General features: G+C 41.5%; 1 protein-coding gene and 1 long non-coding RNA gene across 3 annotated transcripts in view; one reads left to right on the top strand and one right to left on the bottom strand.

The window, feature by feature from the left end:
- Positions 1 to 12,795, top strand: part of LOC119973836 — a 57,040-nt gene extending 44,245 nt beyond the window's left edge. Inside the window, exons 2-3 of one of the 2 annotated variants that reach the window (XR_005462387.1) lie at positions 7,018 to 7,196; positions 12,281 to 12,795. This is a non-coding gene — a long non-coding RNA (uncharacterized LOC119973836). Of the gene's footprint in view, positions 1 to 7,017; positions 7,197 to 12,280 lie in introns of those variants that run through there. The other variant, XR_005462386.1, reaches the window with a different exon arrangement.
- emc3 (ER membrane protein complex subunit 3) overlaps positions 1 to 17,419 on the bottom strand; it is a 39,387-nt gene that overhangs the window by 13,173 nt on the left and 8,795 nt on the right. The window contains exons 2-6 of the mRNA XM_038812305.1: positions 11,291 to 11,348; positions 8,848 to 8,941; positions 5,748 to 5,852; positions 4,534 to 4,615; positions 1,780 to 1,859 (exon numbers count right to left, since the gene is read on the bottom strand). Coding sequence (XP_038668233.1) covers positions 1,780 to 1,859; positions 4,534 to 4,615; positions 5,748 to 5,852; positions 8,848 to 8,941; positions 11,291 to 11,348 — 419 coding nt within the window. The remainder of the gene's footprint in view (positions 1 to 1,779; positions 1,860 to 4,533; positions 4,616 to 5,747; positions 5,853 to 8,847; positions 8,942 to 11,290; positions 11,349 to 17,419) is intronic.

The following is a 17,419-nucleotide window of genomic DNA, read 5'->3' as shown; positions in this document are numbered from 1 at the left end:
TTGCCTCTTGGGGGGGTGGGGGCAAAACATGTGTAGATAGAAAACAGAACCTTGTAGTTTCGGAGCTCACGAAGCTCAACCTCTGTCCAGAAACAAATGCTAGTTATCAGAGATTCAAAGTGGAATTGTCTACTTCAGAAAAACATGGGTTAACAAGTCATCCCACATAATATATGACTTTGCTTGTGTAGAGGTCAGGGAGTGGGTTGGAGATGATGACATGAGCAACTCAGCATGCATAACATTAAGTCCTTAGCTACCTAGGGATTTTAGTTTCCTTTCAGTTTTATTCAGGCCACAGAGTTTTCAACAAAAATAATTAACACCATTAAGATACACCTACATCTTTAATGCTCAACTGCTCTTTAGAGAAGATGTTCAAATGGGCATTTAAGATTCATTTTTTTTTTTGAAGAGCAGGGGTTTTGCTTGATATTTTGGCTAGTAGTAACCATTAATTCAGACAACCGAATACAAATTCATTCGTAATTTAGTTCACTGTTTGTTTGCAAGACCTTGCTGTGCACAAAACAGTCACGGTGTTTGGCCCACATGACACACCCAAGCAGTTACCTGAATGTGGAAGGTTTTGGAACATTTTCAAAAGATGTGGTAATGCACTGTATCAATACAACTCTTTCTTTCATGCATATTTACATTTCTTTTGACAAATAAGTTGAAGTAAAATGATACCAACAACTTGCACATCTTTCTCTTTCTTCTCACTTTGAAATGTGTTTTAGTACAAGTACTAACATTTCGATCAATGTTTACTGAGACTAGAGAACACCTACCAGCTTCAATCTCCACAAGCTGTAAGCAAAACATTGAAGAGTCTTGTTTCTCAAAAACTACCAAAGAACATGGAAAATAGTCCCATAATCACTTCATATACATGTATAGCTTCATAACTGTATATGAGAATTGTACCATGTGTTTCTTCAAAATCAAAAGAAAAAAAACTAGAATTTAAATCATACCATATTCCTATAGAACCTGTTTGAAGCAGTGATTTATGCAAAGAAACATGGTATCCAATTAGCTACGTCAAGACCCTAGGAACAGCAGCTGGATGAATGGCCAGTTAATTTGTTTCCTGATGGTGTTGGTTAAAGGAGGAATGAAGCTAAGGCATTGGGAGAATTGATGCTTTTCTTCAAATGATTCCATTGCATACTTCACACTTACCTGACTAAAGGACAATGGCTAGATTGTGATGTACTACAAGGCTGCAACACAATTTGAGGATTCTCTAAGAGCCAAATCAGCTCAGTGAAAAACCTTTAGAACTAATTTATGTTGGAGCCCATAGCTCACTGAAACCCAGCTGTTATTTTTGATATCTATTCCCAGTGTTACAGTCTAAAGGGACGGATGGGTCTCTCAGGATAGTCTTTAACACACAGTACAAGATGCAACTGAAAATCTGTTTCACACTAAATTCCTCCAATAAAGCAATCAAATACAATAAATTGTCCATGCTTCATTTCAGACTCTTCCCCCTTCCTCATCCCAATAAAACATGTCTATTTTTATTTATTACTCTTTACAGATGCACCAATTAGAGGATTGCTAGATGAGTTGCTTTCTCTACCAATGCCAGGTACAGATGAATCACTGGATATACAGATCAGCAAGACTTATAGTTCTTTCCTTGTGGGGAAAAGTTACCACTTTTATTCCATCTTCTTCTCGTTCACTGGTACCTTCACCACCACCATCTCTTCCAACACACATTATGCACCCATCAAAACATAGTGACTAAGTGGTTATATTTACCATTATCTTGTCCCAGGAGTAAGGAATACATGCTTCGGAGCCCAAACACATTCAGAAAGTACCATGATGCAGAGCTTACCCTAAGATAAACAAAAGAACAATGTAATATTAGTTTGAAAGGAATAAAAAACATGTTAGAAGTAAACATGATAATGTTTTTCTACTCAACTTTGTATACCTCTTGCTACAGCAGACATCGTCCTCTATTTGAATGTTCAAGGACTATCAAAGCATCCCCATTATATATATATATCTGTCCCTCATAACCTGCTTCTATATTGTGCCCCAACTAGTAGCAAAATTTGATCAAAATGAAAATCAAATGTCATGTCATTCATGCTTTCTGTTTATTTTCTTCAGTTTCACGAGACCCTTCAACCAAGGACAGATCAGACAAAGATATGTCTCAATGGGCAGTGGCTGCTGGCTGTTGAAAATCTGAAATCCTGCAGTGACAATGACTTTCCAGATATTAACATGGAGCCATTTGTGTTGCTTTACTTATTGCCGGGGTTGGTTTAGGTCAGTTGGCTTGGGATGCAGAGCGTTTTCCTCCCACAGTCCAAAGATGTGCAGGTTAGGTGCATTGGCCATGCTAAACTGCCGCTTAATGTCCAAAAAGTTAGGTGGGGTTACTGGGAGAGGGTGGATGCGTGGACTTAAGTGGGCTTCTTTTTCCATGAGTGCAGACTCATGGGCTAAATGGCCTCCTTCTGCACTGTAGATTCTATGATTCTATGAAAAGTACGGGTTCAATACTGAGGTATTCATGAAGTCCCCACCTTCTCAACCTTGCCCAAGGTGTGGTGATACTCAGGTTAAATCACCACCAGTCAGCTCTCCCCCATAGTCTTCTTGGACTATGGCAACTTTAAAACTAACATTTTACAATTACTTATTGCTGCTACATTGGATGGCATTTGCCAATTGAAAAAAACAAAGTATATCTTTCCAGACTATGGTTAAGGACTGGAATTCTATCACACCAGATGTACCAAGAGAGCTCATCACTTCTGCACAGTAATAACCTCATTCCATTACATAAGAACATAAGAACTAGGAGCAGGAGTAGGCCATCTGGCCCCTCGAGCCTGCTCCGCCATTCAATGAGATCATGGCTGATCTTTTGTGGACTCAGCTCCACTTTCCGGCCCGAACACTTGTGGGTAATAACGCACAATTTGAATTTTTACATTCTGCCAAGATCAAAAATATCCATTTACAATTACACAACATTTCTCACAAAGATGATTCTAAGGCAGAAAGAGTCTAAGAATGGAATTGAAGTGATAGATTTTGGAATGTTTAATATAAAACTCATCAGGATTTTAATGGCATCTTGAATGACCCAATTAATCTACTTTCCATTTAAAAATCAATAGACCTGAATTTTCAGTAGACTGGAGTCGCAGGAGTTTATGACTCTGACTTGCAGCTTTTATGAATATCTACTCTGCTTTAATGGATGTCATAGTACTGACTAGATCGAATGTCTGGCATTCAGGAAAAATTATGATTCCTTTTGATGCATTCCATCTATTGTGAAAAGGGAGAATTTTAAGGCACTATCTTCTTGTGAGTTTTATTTTTACTTGGTTTCACGATTAATGGCCATTCCTTTAGATATTATTCCCAGACTTGCAACTTTGTCCCAAAATCTCTGTCTCTCAACTTTTAAAAGGCTTGTAAAAACATTGTCCCTCCCCTTTAAATTTCGATGTCCCCTCTTCGAAGCAGACCTGTATTTCTAAAGCACTCACGATTCAAGGAAAAACATTTTTAGCAGTTCACATGCAATGATAAAAGTTGAATACTAAGCAGGAGAGGGCTAGAAGCAAAGAAACGGGTGCAAAAGTAAGGTATTTAGGGAGAGAATTGTAGATGTTGAAGGAAGTGGGCAGCACGGTAGCATTGTGGATAGCACAATCGCTTCACAGCTCCAGGGTCCCAGGTTCGATTCCGGCTTGGGTCACTGTCTGTGCGGAGTCTGCACTTCCTCCCAGTGTGTGCGTGGGTTTTCTCCGGGTGCTCCGGTTTCCTCCCACAGTCCAAAGATGTGCAGGTTAGGTGGATTGGCCATGATAAATTGCCCTGAGTGTCCAAAATTGCTCTTAGTGTTGGGTGGTGTTACTGGGTTATGGGGATAGGGTGGAGGTGTTGACCTTGGGTAGGGTGCTCTTTCCAAGAGCTGGTGCAGGCTCGATGGGCCGAATGGCCTCCTTCTGCAGTGTAAATTCTATGATTCTATGAATGTCTACTGATGATACAGTAGGAATAATACTTTGCCAGAGAAAGAGGTACATATGAAGATGCATAGCTGGAGGAAATTGCCGAGATAAAATGTCGGGGAGCACAGAAGGATTTGAAAATGAAAATAAGACTCAAAGCAATTCGCTGTTTTTAAAAATATTTCTCTTTGGGCCCATTAACATGGTGAATGATAATTAGTTTATTACCCCCGAAGGTTCCATTTCTTAATTACTGTGATAGCGTTATTGGCTTTTTAAAGACTAAAATCATAAGTATGGTGCAAAAAATGATGTTTTAAGTGTTAAGGTCATTTAACATAAGCAGTTTGCTTCAAGCCAAGTAAGGATAATTTAGTGATGAGAGAGAAGCCTGTTGTGCCAAAAACATGTGTTGGCTGGCCTTTGGGGCATCACATTGACAATACGTGCTGAAGGGATGAGTGCTGATGGTTTGGGAACCTTTTTCTGAGCCCTGACTTTCTCTTGCGTGTACTTTCCAACTTACCAGGAAGCATCCAGTGAGAGGAGCTCAATTCCCTGCTGTAACATAGGCTTGAAACGCAGCGTCAAAGGAAATGGAACTTTGGCTGAAGGGAAAAGAAAGCGTTATAGTATTTGCAAAAACATTCCATCTTCCATTTCCTGAACACATTCTTAACTTTTAGACTATGTCTAGATTTGTAGCACTATCTGCAATTATAGATTTCCTTTGTATTAATAAATAATAAAATGAATTCCACCAAGACAGTGCAATGGAATAAAATCAATGCTGAATCAGCAGCACCAATTTCAACACAACAGACATGTGGGAAAATGTTGATTGAAATCAAGACAATACTACTAGTTCCTGTAGATTAAGAGATCTCAAAATGAATAGGGTATATCACTTCACTTTTTGTGAAGGAATGGGTACAGAACATAAGAGGTAAAATATGGGGACCAAAATTACATTGACAGGCAGTGAATACTATTTTGAAAATTTAAAAAATGACTAACAATAAAAACTTGTATTTATACAGTGTTTTCTTTTTATGGGATGTGGGTGTTACTGGCATTTGTTGCTACTGCCACTGGCAATTTCCTTCTCTAAAGACAGTAATGAACAAGGTGAATGTTTCAAACAATCGATAGTTTCATGGAAACTTATGTCTAACTTTTCAATTCCAGATTTAGTTGTTGCATTTAAATTCCATCAGCTGCTGTGAATTTGAATCCATGTCTTCCGAGAATTCACCTGGGCCTCTGGATTACTGGCCCAGTGACATAAACATGATGCTACCATCTCACTTAAATGCAAGTGGGCAATTATGGAGTTGATGAGCCAAGTAAGGATATGGCATAGGCAGGTTGAGTTTTGGATCAATTAGGGATTCATGGAGGGTGGAGAGAGGACGCCAGCAAAAACATTAGAGAAATTAAGTCTAGAAGTGACAAAAACACAGATAAGGGTTTCAGTGCTGGAGGCTAAACTAGAGGCAGATAGAGTTATGAAATAAATGGTCTTCGTGTTTGTACATACTGGGGCAAACGATGCAGTCATTACAAGGGAATGGAACTTTATAGCTTCTGTCGTCCCAACTGGAGGAAATTTTCTTTGTGATATTGGTAAAAAGGTGGTCAGCTACTTGCAGTTGCTTTTTTAAAAACATTTTATTTACATACAGATTTTTTAAACAATTAATTTTAGCTTCCGCTCTTCAACAGTGTGTTATTACTTACTGGTAACAAAACCAGAGAAGGTCCAGTTAATCCAGCCACCAATGAGGATCATGGGAAGTACATTAGTCACATTGCCTTTCATCATATCCATCACCATAGTGGGATCTGAAAGTATGAAATTGGAAAGTCACTATGTTTCAGTCTCATTTTTTTAAAATCACAAGCATTACAAGAACTCTAGCTCAGGTACCATTTCTATCATATTTACTAGCCATGTTGTGACCTTAAATCAATAAGTCATCCATTTTAAGGACTAAATTGTCTCTCTTAAGATACAAAAATAGAAAAAGAAAGCAAGTCAGAGATGAAATTCCTATCTCATGCACCAATCTTTGGTCGAAAGCAGGTAAATGTATTTTCCCAACTTCAATCTTTTGCTTGGAGGGTGCGTCTGAACATACTGGACTGATTCATGCTCAGATTTTGTATTTTCTGGCATTTGAGAAGAAAGAGAATGGACCTTACATTCACTTTCTCTTTCCCCATCTCTTTCAACGGATCAGCTAAAATGGGGAAAACAATGGGCATGAATCAACATTCTCCAATTTCACATTGAAACTTCAGCATAGAAATCTGGGCTGCCATTCCAGTGCCATACTGACGGAATTCTACACGGTATTTTGCATGAGACATTAAACCAAGCCCCACCTGCTCTCTCAAGAGGACGCAAAAGAACCCATGGTACCATTCTGAGTAGGAGCATGTAGGTTATTCCCGTGTCCAAGCCAATATTTTTCTGACAATCGGCAATGCTCAAAACAAATACTCTGATCAACATAACACTGCTGTTTCTGGAACCTTGCTGCGCATAAAATTCACTGCTGCGTTTCTTACATTTCAGCTGTGACTACACTTCAAAAGCATTTCAATGGCAGGACGGCACGGTGGCCCAGCGGTTAGCACTGCTGCCTACGGTGCTGAGGATCTGGGTTCGATTCCGACCCTGGGTCACTGTCCGTGTGGAGTTTGCACATTCTCCCCGTATCTGCATGGGTTTCACCCCCACAACCCAAAGATATAAAGATTAGGTGGATTGGCCATGCTAAATTGCCCCTTAATTGGGAAAAAAATAAAAAAATTTTAATAAGTACTTAAATGGCTATGATGCACATTGCAACATTCTGAGTTCATGAAACGTAAACCTCTTTGTAAGTTTTGATTACAATGCAATAGTATATTAACAGGCTTCATGAACCAACATTAAAAGTCCATATATTTATAGTTGTAATACGTTACTGAAAACAAACATGTATTGTGTTTTTTCTCCCAGCAGAGGTACCCTGCACAACTGGAGAAGATGGGAGAGACCTCCCATCAGTGACCATCGCTCCCCATTCAAACAAATGTTTGCTCACAAATCATGAAGGCTTTTGTTGCAGTCATTCTACAAAATAAATAGTTTTGATTATCCAATAGCCTGAAGGCAACGATTGCATCTTGCAGAAGAAAGTAGGGTAACATTAAATTTCCTGAGCATATTCTTAATTAACAACTGATATGCCAGAAGATTACTTTCTGTAAAAATGTTGCATTTGACCATGTAGACATGTGTACAATTATCAGTCTCTTACAACTGCACCTTTTACTTTGTTTATTCTATAACTTGACGACAGGCTGCTCAGGATGTTGGTTGAGATGCCAGGATAACACGCCTGCTCTTTTACAAATAGTTCTATAGCATTTTTTAAGTTCAGCACAACTTGGATCTCCTATCAAAGAAACATTACGTAGATGCAACAAGAAAGAAATGGGAGGACGACCTGGGGATTGAGATAGAGTGGGGACTCTGGAGCGAAGCACTGCACAGGGTCAATTCCTCTGCCACGTGCGCAAGGCTCAGCCTGACGCAGCTAAAAGTGGTACATAGAGCCCATTTAACAAGAACCCATATGAGTAGGTTCTTCCCAGAGGTGGAGGATAGATGTGAAAGGTGCCAAGGAGGCCTGGCCAACCACGCCCACATGTTCTGGCCTTGCCCCAGACTTGTGGAGTACTGGACAGCCTTCTTTGAGGCAATGTCCAAAATGGTGGGAGTGAGGGCGGAGCCATGCCCGAAAGTGGCGGTCTTCGGGGGTCTCGAACCAGCCAGATCTATTCCTGGGGAGGAGGGCAGACACCCTTGCCTTTGCCTCCCTGATCGCCCGCCATAGAATCCTGTTTGGCTGGCGGTCAGCAGCACCACCCACAGCTGCAGACTGGCTGTCCGACCTCTCGGAATCTCTCCAAATGGAGAAAATCAAATTCGCCATCCGAGGGTCAGACGACGGCTTCCACAGAACATGGGAGCCATTCACGCGGTTGTCCCGGGACCTGTTTGTGGCCAACGACCAAGAGGAAGAATAGCCAGATAGCCAAGAATCAGGGGAAAGTAGCCAAAGCATGAAAGGGAGAGATAGACCGGGAGGGAGGGAGGTGGACAGCTAAACCCAAGAGGAAAGAAAGGCGAACCACGGGAGGTGGGGGGAGGAAAAAGAGGGAAGAGATAGGGAAGAGAGGAGAACCAGGGAGGTGGGGGGAGGCAGGGAAATGAGAGCCGGAAGGAAGGCACGGGATACAATAACGAACATGGCATCTCCAGGAGCAGGGAACGAGGAGAATAAAGACGAAAGACGGGAGGAACGGCAGAAGTGGAGGCGAGCGCGAAACGGCAGCGAGATCCGTCCGGGAGAAGCAAACAACAACGCCGAATCCATTCGAGTATTGCCCACTGTAATTATTTCTCCGGCACCCGAATGTATATTTACCTCCCCAGTCTCCAACCCCCCCCCCCCCCCCCCCCCCCCCCCCCTCCCTCAAACAGTCGCCTATTTATGTGTTGTAAACAGTTGCTGCTGTTGAGCTGGTGCACAATACCGTACCAGTTATTCAATTTTATTTTTTATTGTATTTTTAAAAAACTATTTAATATTTTCTTTTCTTTGGTATGTTTGGGTGTGCCCTTCTCTTCTATATATGTGTATATATATATATATGTTTCTTATCCTGTGTACATAACGGTAAATTTACTTTGTTCAAAAACCCAATAAAAAACATTTATATAAAAAAAAAGAAACATTACGCAGCCTCTGCACACCATATTAGAAGAAACAGAACGTATTACCGGTCATGGGGGAGGGTGGAACAACTTTTCTTTTGGTCTTCTTGAAAAATCCATCATCTGGGTTGTTAAAATAATATTTCCGTGTTAGGAAGGACTGGAATATTAAACATAGGGAACCAGGTCAAAATGAATAGAATTTAAATACAAAAGAAAAAAATTGTTAGTTAGAAATTCATCCAAGCTATATAGAGACTTGAAGACAATATCAAGATATCTGGTTTGATGTAGATTTGGCACTTTGGAAAGCAAAACATTAAAAACAAATTTCAATTGCCAAGTTCCCAATTTCATCTGGGCTTTTTGGGAAAGACCCCATAAAGTTACTTATCCAGTTTTTGGAGATGGTGAACGTGCAAGGTACTCTTAACACATCTTCCAGTGGTCAACTAAAACTCAGTCACCCATATGCCTCATCAGGCAGTGAGTACAAGTGAGCGTCTAGTTTTTGTGGCTTTAATTCAGAGCAGTCCTGTTGAAGTTGCGCTAGTATCGACACGAGGTGAAAACAGGATGGGTTTGACTTTGATTTTTTCAAAAGGCTCTTTTGCATGCTAGTCATTGATGGATTAGTACATGTATGCAATGGGCCTCAGCATCCCGTTAAGACTGGAGAATGAAAATGACCAGGGTTCCTGTTCCGAATGGGCAACGTTTTACGTCCGCTGCATGTTCATAGGTTTGGATGCAAGTGTAAACAATGTGAATATACGAACAAGGTGTCATGGTAGCACAGTGGTTAGCACTGCTGCTTCACAGCTCCAGGGTCCCAGGTTAGATTCCCGGCTTGGGTCACTGTCTTTGCGGAGTCTGCACGTTCTCCCTGTGTCTGCTTGGGTTTCCTCCGGGTGCTCTGATTTCCTCCCACAAGTACCGAAAGATGTGCTGTTAGGTAATTTGGACATTCTTAATTCTCCCTCTGTGTACTCGAACAGGCACCGAAATGTGGTGACGAGGGGCTTTTCACAGTAACTTCATTGCAGTGTTAATGTAAACCGACTTGTGATAATAAAGATTATTTAAAAAAGGAGTAGGCCATTTGGTCGCTTGGGCCTGCTCTACCATTTAATAAGATCATGACAGTAACCTCGAATTTACATCCTGCCTACTCCAATAATCTTTTAGTCTCTTGTTTACCAAGAATCTATCCAACCTTTACCTTAAAAATACTTATGATTCTGTTTCCACTGCCTTTTCAGGAAGAGAGTTCTAAAGACTCTCAGCCCTCAGATAAAACATTTTCACCTCATCTCGGTTTTAAATGGGCGACCACTTAATTCTTAAATAGTGACACCCTAGTTCTAGATTCTCCTACAAGAGCAAACATCCTCTCCACATCCACTCTGTCAAGACCCCTCAGGATGTTGTAAGTTTCAATCATGCTCTTGCTCTTCTAAACTCAGCAGAGCCTGTCCAAACTTTCCTCGTAACACAACCTGCCCATTCCAGGTATTAGTCTGGTCAACCTTCTCTGAACTGTTTCCAACACATTTACATCCTTCGTTAAATAAGGTGACCAATACTGTACACACTACTCCAGATGTAGCCTCACTTGTTCCCTGTACAACTTAAGTATGACCTCCCGACTTTTGTATTCAATTCCCCTTGCAATAATTGATGAATATCTATTAGCTTTCCTAGTTACTTGCTGTACCTGCACAGCAGCCTTTTGTGATTCAAGCAGCAAGACACCCAGATCCCTCTGTATCTCAGAGTTCTGCAAACCCTCACCATTTAGATAATTTGCTTCTCTTGTATTCTTCCTGCCAAAATTGAGAATTTTTCACATTTTCCCACATTATATGCCATTCGCCAGATCTTTACCCACTCACTCAACCTATCAATATCCTTTTGTATCTTCCTCGTGTCCTCGTTACAACTTACTTTCCTACAAATCTTTGTGTCATCAGTAAATTTGGCAACCATCCCATCCATCACTTCATCCAAGTCATTTATGTAAATTGTAAACTGTTAAGGACCCAGCACTGATCCCTGTGGCACACCACTCTAAACATCTTGCCAATCTGAAAAAGACCAATTTATGTTGCTTAGCTGCAGTCAAACAGCCTGCCAATGTTCAAGAATGGCAACTTAGACTAGTTGCTGGAGTGCAGCTGACATCTATAGAACCATATCCCAGCACAGGTCACTATATTCAGAGCATATTGCAGATGGGAATGCCAATAAGTTTTAGCATAAAATCTGAAAAACTGCATCAGTTATATTGGGCCTCTCTCATGCTCCCTCTAGTAGTGGATCGAGAACACACACACCCTCCAGACAGCAGAATGATACAAGATTCATGAAATAAAATCAGGCTGGTAAGTCAACAGTCTCTCACTTGACACTGAATTGAGCAATGAACTAATCGGCTCAAAACCTCACATTAGTCATCCAAGGATCGGAAACTTACTTTTTGTAATGAAGGAGAAAACGTAATAGTTACCTGCTTTGGGATATATCGGCCATTTTCTCTCAGAATTCTACTTCTGATCAAAACTTGACTGTAAAAAGAAAATAAATCAATTATATTTTAACAGACTAAGTAATTGCAAGGGAAATTGATGCTTTTCCAGACAGACTAAAATATCAACATTTGTACCAGTTTGGTAATCTCCCAAAAAAATGTCAAGGGTTTTGCACTTACTTCACACGAGTACCAATACAGTGATTCAGTTAATCGCTAATTTATTTTAAAAGTTATTTCTCTTTTCAAAGAAAATAAAATCAAAGCAATTTGACAACAGCATCTGATGAGACCACAGCAGGAAATAATAGTGTATATAAAAATAAAACACAGATTGGTTTTGGGGGCCATACCACAGTCCAATAGGCTTGCTACACGAGTAGAGCTATCGTCAGCTGTCCAGCCGATTAACCTTCTTGGATAGCAATTCCAATGGTTTTCAGTTTGTGTAGGCTCCATCCAGTGGTTATTCTGTGCTACGTTTGCACTACATCTTAGAGCATAATTGTTGAAAATTCTACACTGTTTGATGTACATTTTTGCATTTACAACTCATCACCTTTTAAGCATTTAATTTTTTTTTTACTCCCCCCCCCCCCCCCCCCCCCTCCTCTGGGACCATTATTCTAACCCTGTTACCTAGGTTTAAGCTTTGTTTTGCGGGTGTTGATTTATTTATTTCCCTATGTATACGAGGGGGGGGGGGGGGTTGTTGAAGGGGCAGGAGCGTGTTTTGTGCGAATGGCGGGTGTTAATTTACCTCTTTGTGTATGCGTTGGGGGGGGGGGGGGGTACTGTGTTTTTTCTTTGTTCTTGGTAAAAAAAATGTGTTACTTTTTGTTGTTGATATTTAATGAAAATTTTGAATAAAAATTTTTTTAAAAAAAAGGTTTAAGCTTTGTTATTGTGCTAAAGATCACCCGGAAATGTTTATTAATTATTGACTGGGACTATTCTATGCCTCTGCAGGATTTTCTTCCATGAATTGCGGTTGCGCTTCAACATCAAATCATGTTTCAAATGATGACCATCAAGTGAATCTTTAAAAACAAGCAACTGAACGAGAGCACTATCCTCACTGGCTATTGAAAGGAAACCAAATGCTCACAATCGAGAATAATTATCACCACAGATAAAGACAAATCATGCCTCCACCATGCTCCTCTCGCCCTACACCTCATATTTTCAACATCCACAGTGCCTTTTGCCCAAACTGATTCTGAGGAAAGAAGAAATTCTAGAAATGCCCAGTGGGGGTCTGGCAGCATCTGTGAGAATGAAACAGTTAATGTTTCAGGTCTGCACCTTTCACCATACTGCAATATTTTGCTTTTAATTTTGTGTGTTGTATATTACTTTGGATTATTGTGTTGATCTGCTTGTTACAGTAACAGATTCACTAAAGCAAATTGAGGGAATATGATACTACTGCGCACTTTTCAATATTTTCATCTTACTTCACTCAATAAATTAATTTGGCCAAATTTTAAATTTAATCCTTTGCTATTCCCTGGGTAAAAAGGGACAGGCAGATCATCTTATTCTATCTGTCTACTATTGTTGCATCGCAGTAGAGAAAAAAATAGAATCCAGTTTAAAAACAGTATATAAAGTAGGAGCTAAACAAAATGGCTTTGATCTTCACCTGGAGAAAGTTTGAACTCTCCCAGTCCAATCAATCCTATCAAGCTATCTGATAATTCATAGCTGGTCAGTGAGTCAAGAGCAATGTTGACTTGGGACCAAGTCTATTATAGCCAAATCCACTGATCATACAAAGATAGGTTTGAAAACAACTGGCGAAAAGAACACAGGGGTAGGTGGGGTGCACATGTTCCTCGACCCCAGGGGAGAAAGTACTGCGGGCAGCCTTAACAAGGACTCTGTTCCTCAGACACAAGGTCCTACTCTACAGAGCTGCCGGCCAATCTAATTGGAGGGGGTGGGGTCAAGTTTGAGGTTAGAGGCAAATGTGGTGGAACTGTGGGGGGCAGGGTTCTGCTCCCAATGGACACCAAGGAAGAGTAGAAAAACAGAATGTTATTTAAATGGGAAGAGACTGCAGAATGCTGTAGTAGAGGCATCTGGGCGTTCTCGTATATTAAACACGATGTTAGCATCCAGGTACAGCAAGTAATTAAGAAACTGAATGGAAACCTGTTCTTTATCGCAAGTGGATGTAGTATAAAATTAGGGAAGTTGTGCTGCAACTATACATACAGGACCTTTCTAGAGTCTGGTGTACGGTTTTGGTCTCCTTATTTCAGGAGGGATCTGCTTGCATCAAGAGGTAGTTCAGAGAAGGTTCACGAGTTGATTCCTGGGACGAAGGAGTTGTCAGAAAAGCTCAGCAGGTTGGGCCAATACCCATTGGAGTTTCAAAGAATTAGGTGATCTGACTGAAACATAGAAGATTCTGCGGGTGCATGATGGAATCTTTCCCCTTCTAGGGGAATCTAGAATTGAGGGGCACAGTTTCAGAGAAAAGGGGCTCCGGTTTAAGACAGAGGAGGAGAAAGTTCCTCTCAGATGGGTTATGAATCTTTGGAATTCTCCATCTCACAGAGCTGTGGACGCTGGGGTCACAGAGTATCTTCAAGGCTGAGATGGACAGTTTCTTGAACTTTAAAGGGAGTTATGTGGAACAGGGAGGAAAGTAGATCAAATAAACTTATTGAATATCGGTGCAGGCTCGAGAGGATACATGGAATATTCATGCTCCTATTTCTGATACTCTTATGAAATGATACAGTTGGTTGTTCAACCACATTAATGTACAAATGAACCCGAACTGTAATATCACCCAATGAAAGTCAGAATATGTGGTGTGCAATGAAGCTCCAGAAGTATCAGATAGTGATGGGGATGGAGAAGCTATTGCTTCAGGTGTGCTGACCGTGTGTGGACAGGGCCAATTCGTTCTGGTGCCCTGCTCAATTTAGATCAATCAGTACAGAATAAATACCGTGAGAGCTTCACGGAGAGAATGCCTCAGCTCTACACCAGCCTGTGTATTTAATAACATTTGAGGAACTTGTACAATAATTTCTGGATATATAGATGGAACGCCTGAGGGAGGCCATTTGGTCCAGTGAGTCCATGCTGACTCTCTGTCGAGCCATCCAGTCAGTTACATTGCCCTGCTTTATTCCTGTAGACCTATAAGTTTATTTCCCTCAAGTGTCCATCCAATTACCTTTTGAAATCATTGATGCCTTCTTCTCCATTCTGGCAGGCAGCAAATTTCAAATCGTCACTCACGGTTCCTCACATCCCCCCATACTGATACCTTTTGCCTTATATCAGTGTCTCCAAGCCCTTGCTCCATCAGTTAATGGAAATAATTGTCTTTTTCAACCATATCTAAACTTCACATAATCTTGTACACACATCTAAATCTCGCATGAAGCTTCTTTGCACTAAGGAGTGCAACCCCAGCTTCTCCATCGTGGAGAATACGAAAGTCATCTTTTATGCTTCACCCTCTCAAAATCTCTAACTTTGAAAACAAAATTCCAGTTCTACAAGTCTCTTCTCACAATCGTAGCTTTTCGTTCAATGTACAATTCTAACACATCATTGCCATTCCGTTCCATGCCTTTTATCATCCTGTAGTCAGTAAAGCACACAACATTGAAACATTTAGCCTAATCAATCCATTATATAAATTCAACATCACTTCCTTGTTTTTATATTCAATGTCGATGTATAAAGTTCAAAGTCATGTTTGTCTAAACATGGTAGCACTGTTGCTTCACAGCAGCAGGGTCCCAGGTTCGATTCCCAGCTTGGGTGTCTGTGTGGAGTTTGCACGTTCTCCGTGTGTGTGTGGGATCCTCCGGGTGCTCCGGTTTCCTCCCACAAGTCCTGAAAGACGTGCTGTTAGGTAATTTGGACATTCTAAATTCTCCCTCTGTGTAACTGAACAGGCGCTAGAATGTGGCAACTAGGGGCTTTTCACAGTACCTTCATTGCAGTGTTAATGTTAGCCTACTTGTGGTAATGGAGATTATTATTAAATGCAGAAATCCCAGCACAAATACATCCGTCAAACTACTGACTCCATCCTACCAATTAAATCACACCCACCTTATTCCTGTTCTTTGTCCCACACCCATCTATCTTTTAATGTAACTATATTGCTTTCAATTCCATTGTCAGACCTTTCAAAGAACAAAAAAAGTACAGCACAGGAACAGGCCTTCGGCCCTCCAAGCCTGCGCCGACCATGCTGCCCGTCTAAAATCTTCTACACTTCCGGGGTCCATATCCCTCTACTCCCATCCTATTCATGTATTTGTCAAGACGCCCTTAAACGTCACTATCGTCCCTGCTTCCATCACCTCCTCCGGCAGCAACTTGCAGTCACCCACTACCCTCTGTATAAGAAAACGTGCCTCGTACATCTCTAAACCTTGCTCCTCGTACCTTAAACCTATGCCCCCTAGTAATTGATTCCTCTATCCTGGGAAAAAGCCTCTGACTATCCACTCTGTCTATGCCCCTCATAATTTTGTAGACCTCTATCAGGTCGCCCTTCAACCTCCGTTGTTCCAGTGAGAACAAACCCAGTATATTCAACCGCTCCTCATAGCTAATGCCCTCCATACCAGGCAACATCCTGGTAAATCTCTTCTGCACCCTCTCCAAAGCCTCCACATTCTTCTGGTAGTGTGGCGACCAGAATTGAACACTATACTCCAAGTGTGGCCTAACTAAGCTTCTTTCAACTCTGGTGAGAGAGGTATCAGATCTGTTACCCGTTATACTCCTCAGACAATTTTCCTTTCTATTTACTGAAACTGACCTGACACCACCGGTTTTAGGATTCCACCAAAGCCGAATGCTTTGCTCATACTATGAAAATTAACAAGGATTTGTTTCGTGGCCAGATAAGAGACAAGTATCTATAACATTAACGCATACTCAATTAGGCCACTGAACAGTCAGTGTTGGAGACAGGATTGCATTTTATTAAATCCCACAGAGGACAGCAGATTTGAACAGTAGTTAGCATTGCAGCCTCAGTGCCAGGGACCCGGGTTCAATTCCGGCCTTGGGTGACTGTCTGAGTGGAGTTTGCACGTTCGCCCTGTGCCCGCGTGGGTTTATGGGGATAGGGCAGGGGAATGGGCCGAGGTAGGATGCTCTTTTGGAGGGTTGGTGCAGTCTTGCTGGGCCAAATGGCCTTCTTCTGCACTGCAGGGATTCTATTAAATACGGAAAAGAAAGGCAAATTCTTTCGAATAAAATCAAGGCTCAGCACTGTACTGACGTGAAGGTGCCAGTGTGATCGGATTCTTCAGCTATCCCATGAAACTAAGGGTTTGAATGTTTTAATCTGACAGATGTTGAAAATCTCATGATGGGGAGCGGCTGTGTTTTTGTAAGCACTGTCGCTACTCATGTTTCAATCCTTTTTTTAAAATCCCGATGCACGCTCAAGAAACAAATAATTATGGGGTGTATGCCCTGTGCTATGTTCCTAGATGATCCGGGCTAGATCTTGGGTGATGGAGAGCTGTGTTAAGACAAAGATATCCTTATTTGATTGGGGCAGTTGGAGGCAGCCGGGGTGGGGCCAAGCTTTGCAGTGGCGGTTTTGCTGGTGAGTGGGCCTGTGCCTCAGCGATGCTGTTGGTGTCGAGACGATGGCTGCCATTGTGAATGTTGTGGATGTTAGTCTCGGCTCCTTGACACAGCTTGTTGGTGTTCACGTTGATGAACTGCGAGATATTCTTAAGAGAATGGATGAAGTGGAGAAAAGATTCCTATCACTAGGGCAGTCTCCTTGGTGGGGGTTCACCTGAAGTCTTCGGAAATCCTGTTGCATGGTATATTGAATATCCTGGTCGTTTCGGGGCCTGAGGACACCCAGTCTTCTAAGGGAACCGGGGACAAATTCCCAGCCGAATTGGTGAACTGACTGCCATGCTTTAGCAATCTCGATTTGAAGATTGCGTGTTGAGTTTGATGGAACACATTGCATTCGGTCTTCGATGCTTGGGGGCGGTTAGAGAATCGGACCACTGTTCCTATATTGTCTTGTCCTCGGATGATCGAGAGGTCTTGGAGGCAGCTGGACGCAGTGGGTCTCTGCCTCCCTCC

The sequence above is a fragment of the Scyliorhinus canicula genome, chromosome 11 (genome assembly GCF_902713615.1).
Source record: "Scyliorhinus canicula chromosome 11, sScyCan1.1, whole genome shotgun sequence".
In the NCBI taxonomy this organism is placed as follows: domain Eukaryota; kingdom Metazoa; phylum Chordata; class Chondrichthyes; order Carcharhiniformes; family Scyliorhinidae; genus Scyliorhinus; species Scyliorhinus canicula.
Note: the sequence above shows the minus strand (reverse complement) of the source record. Positions and strands in the feature narration are given on the sequence as shown.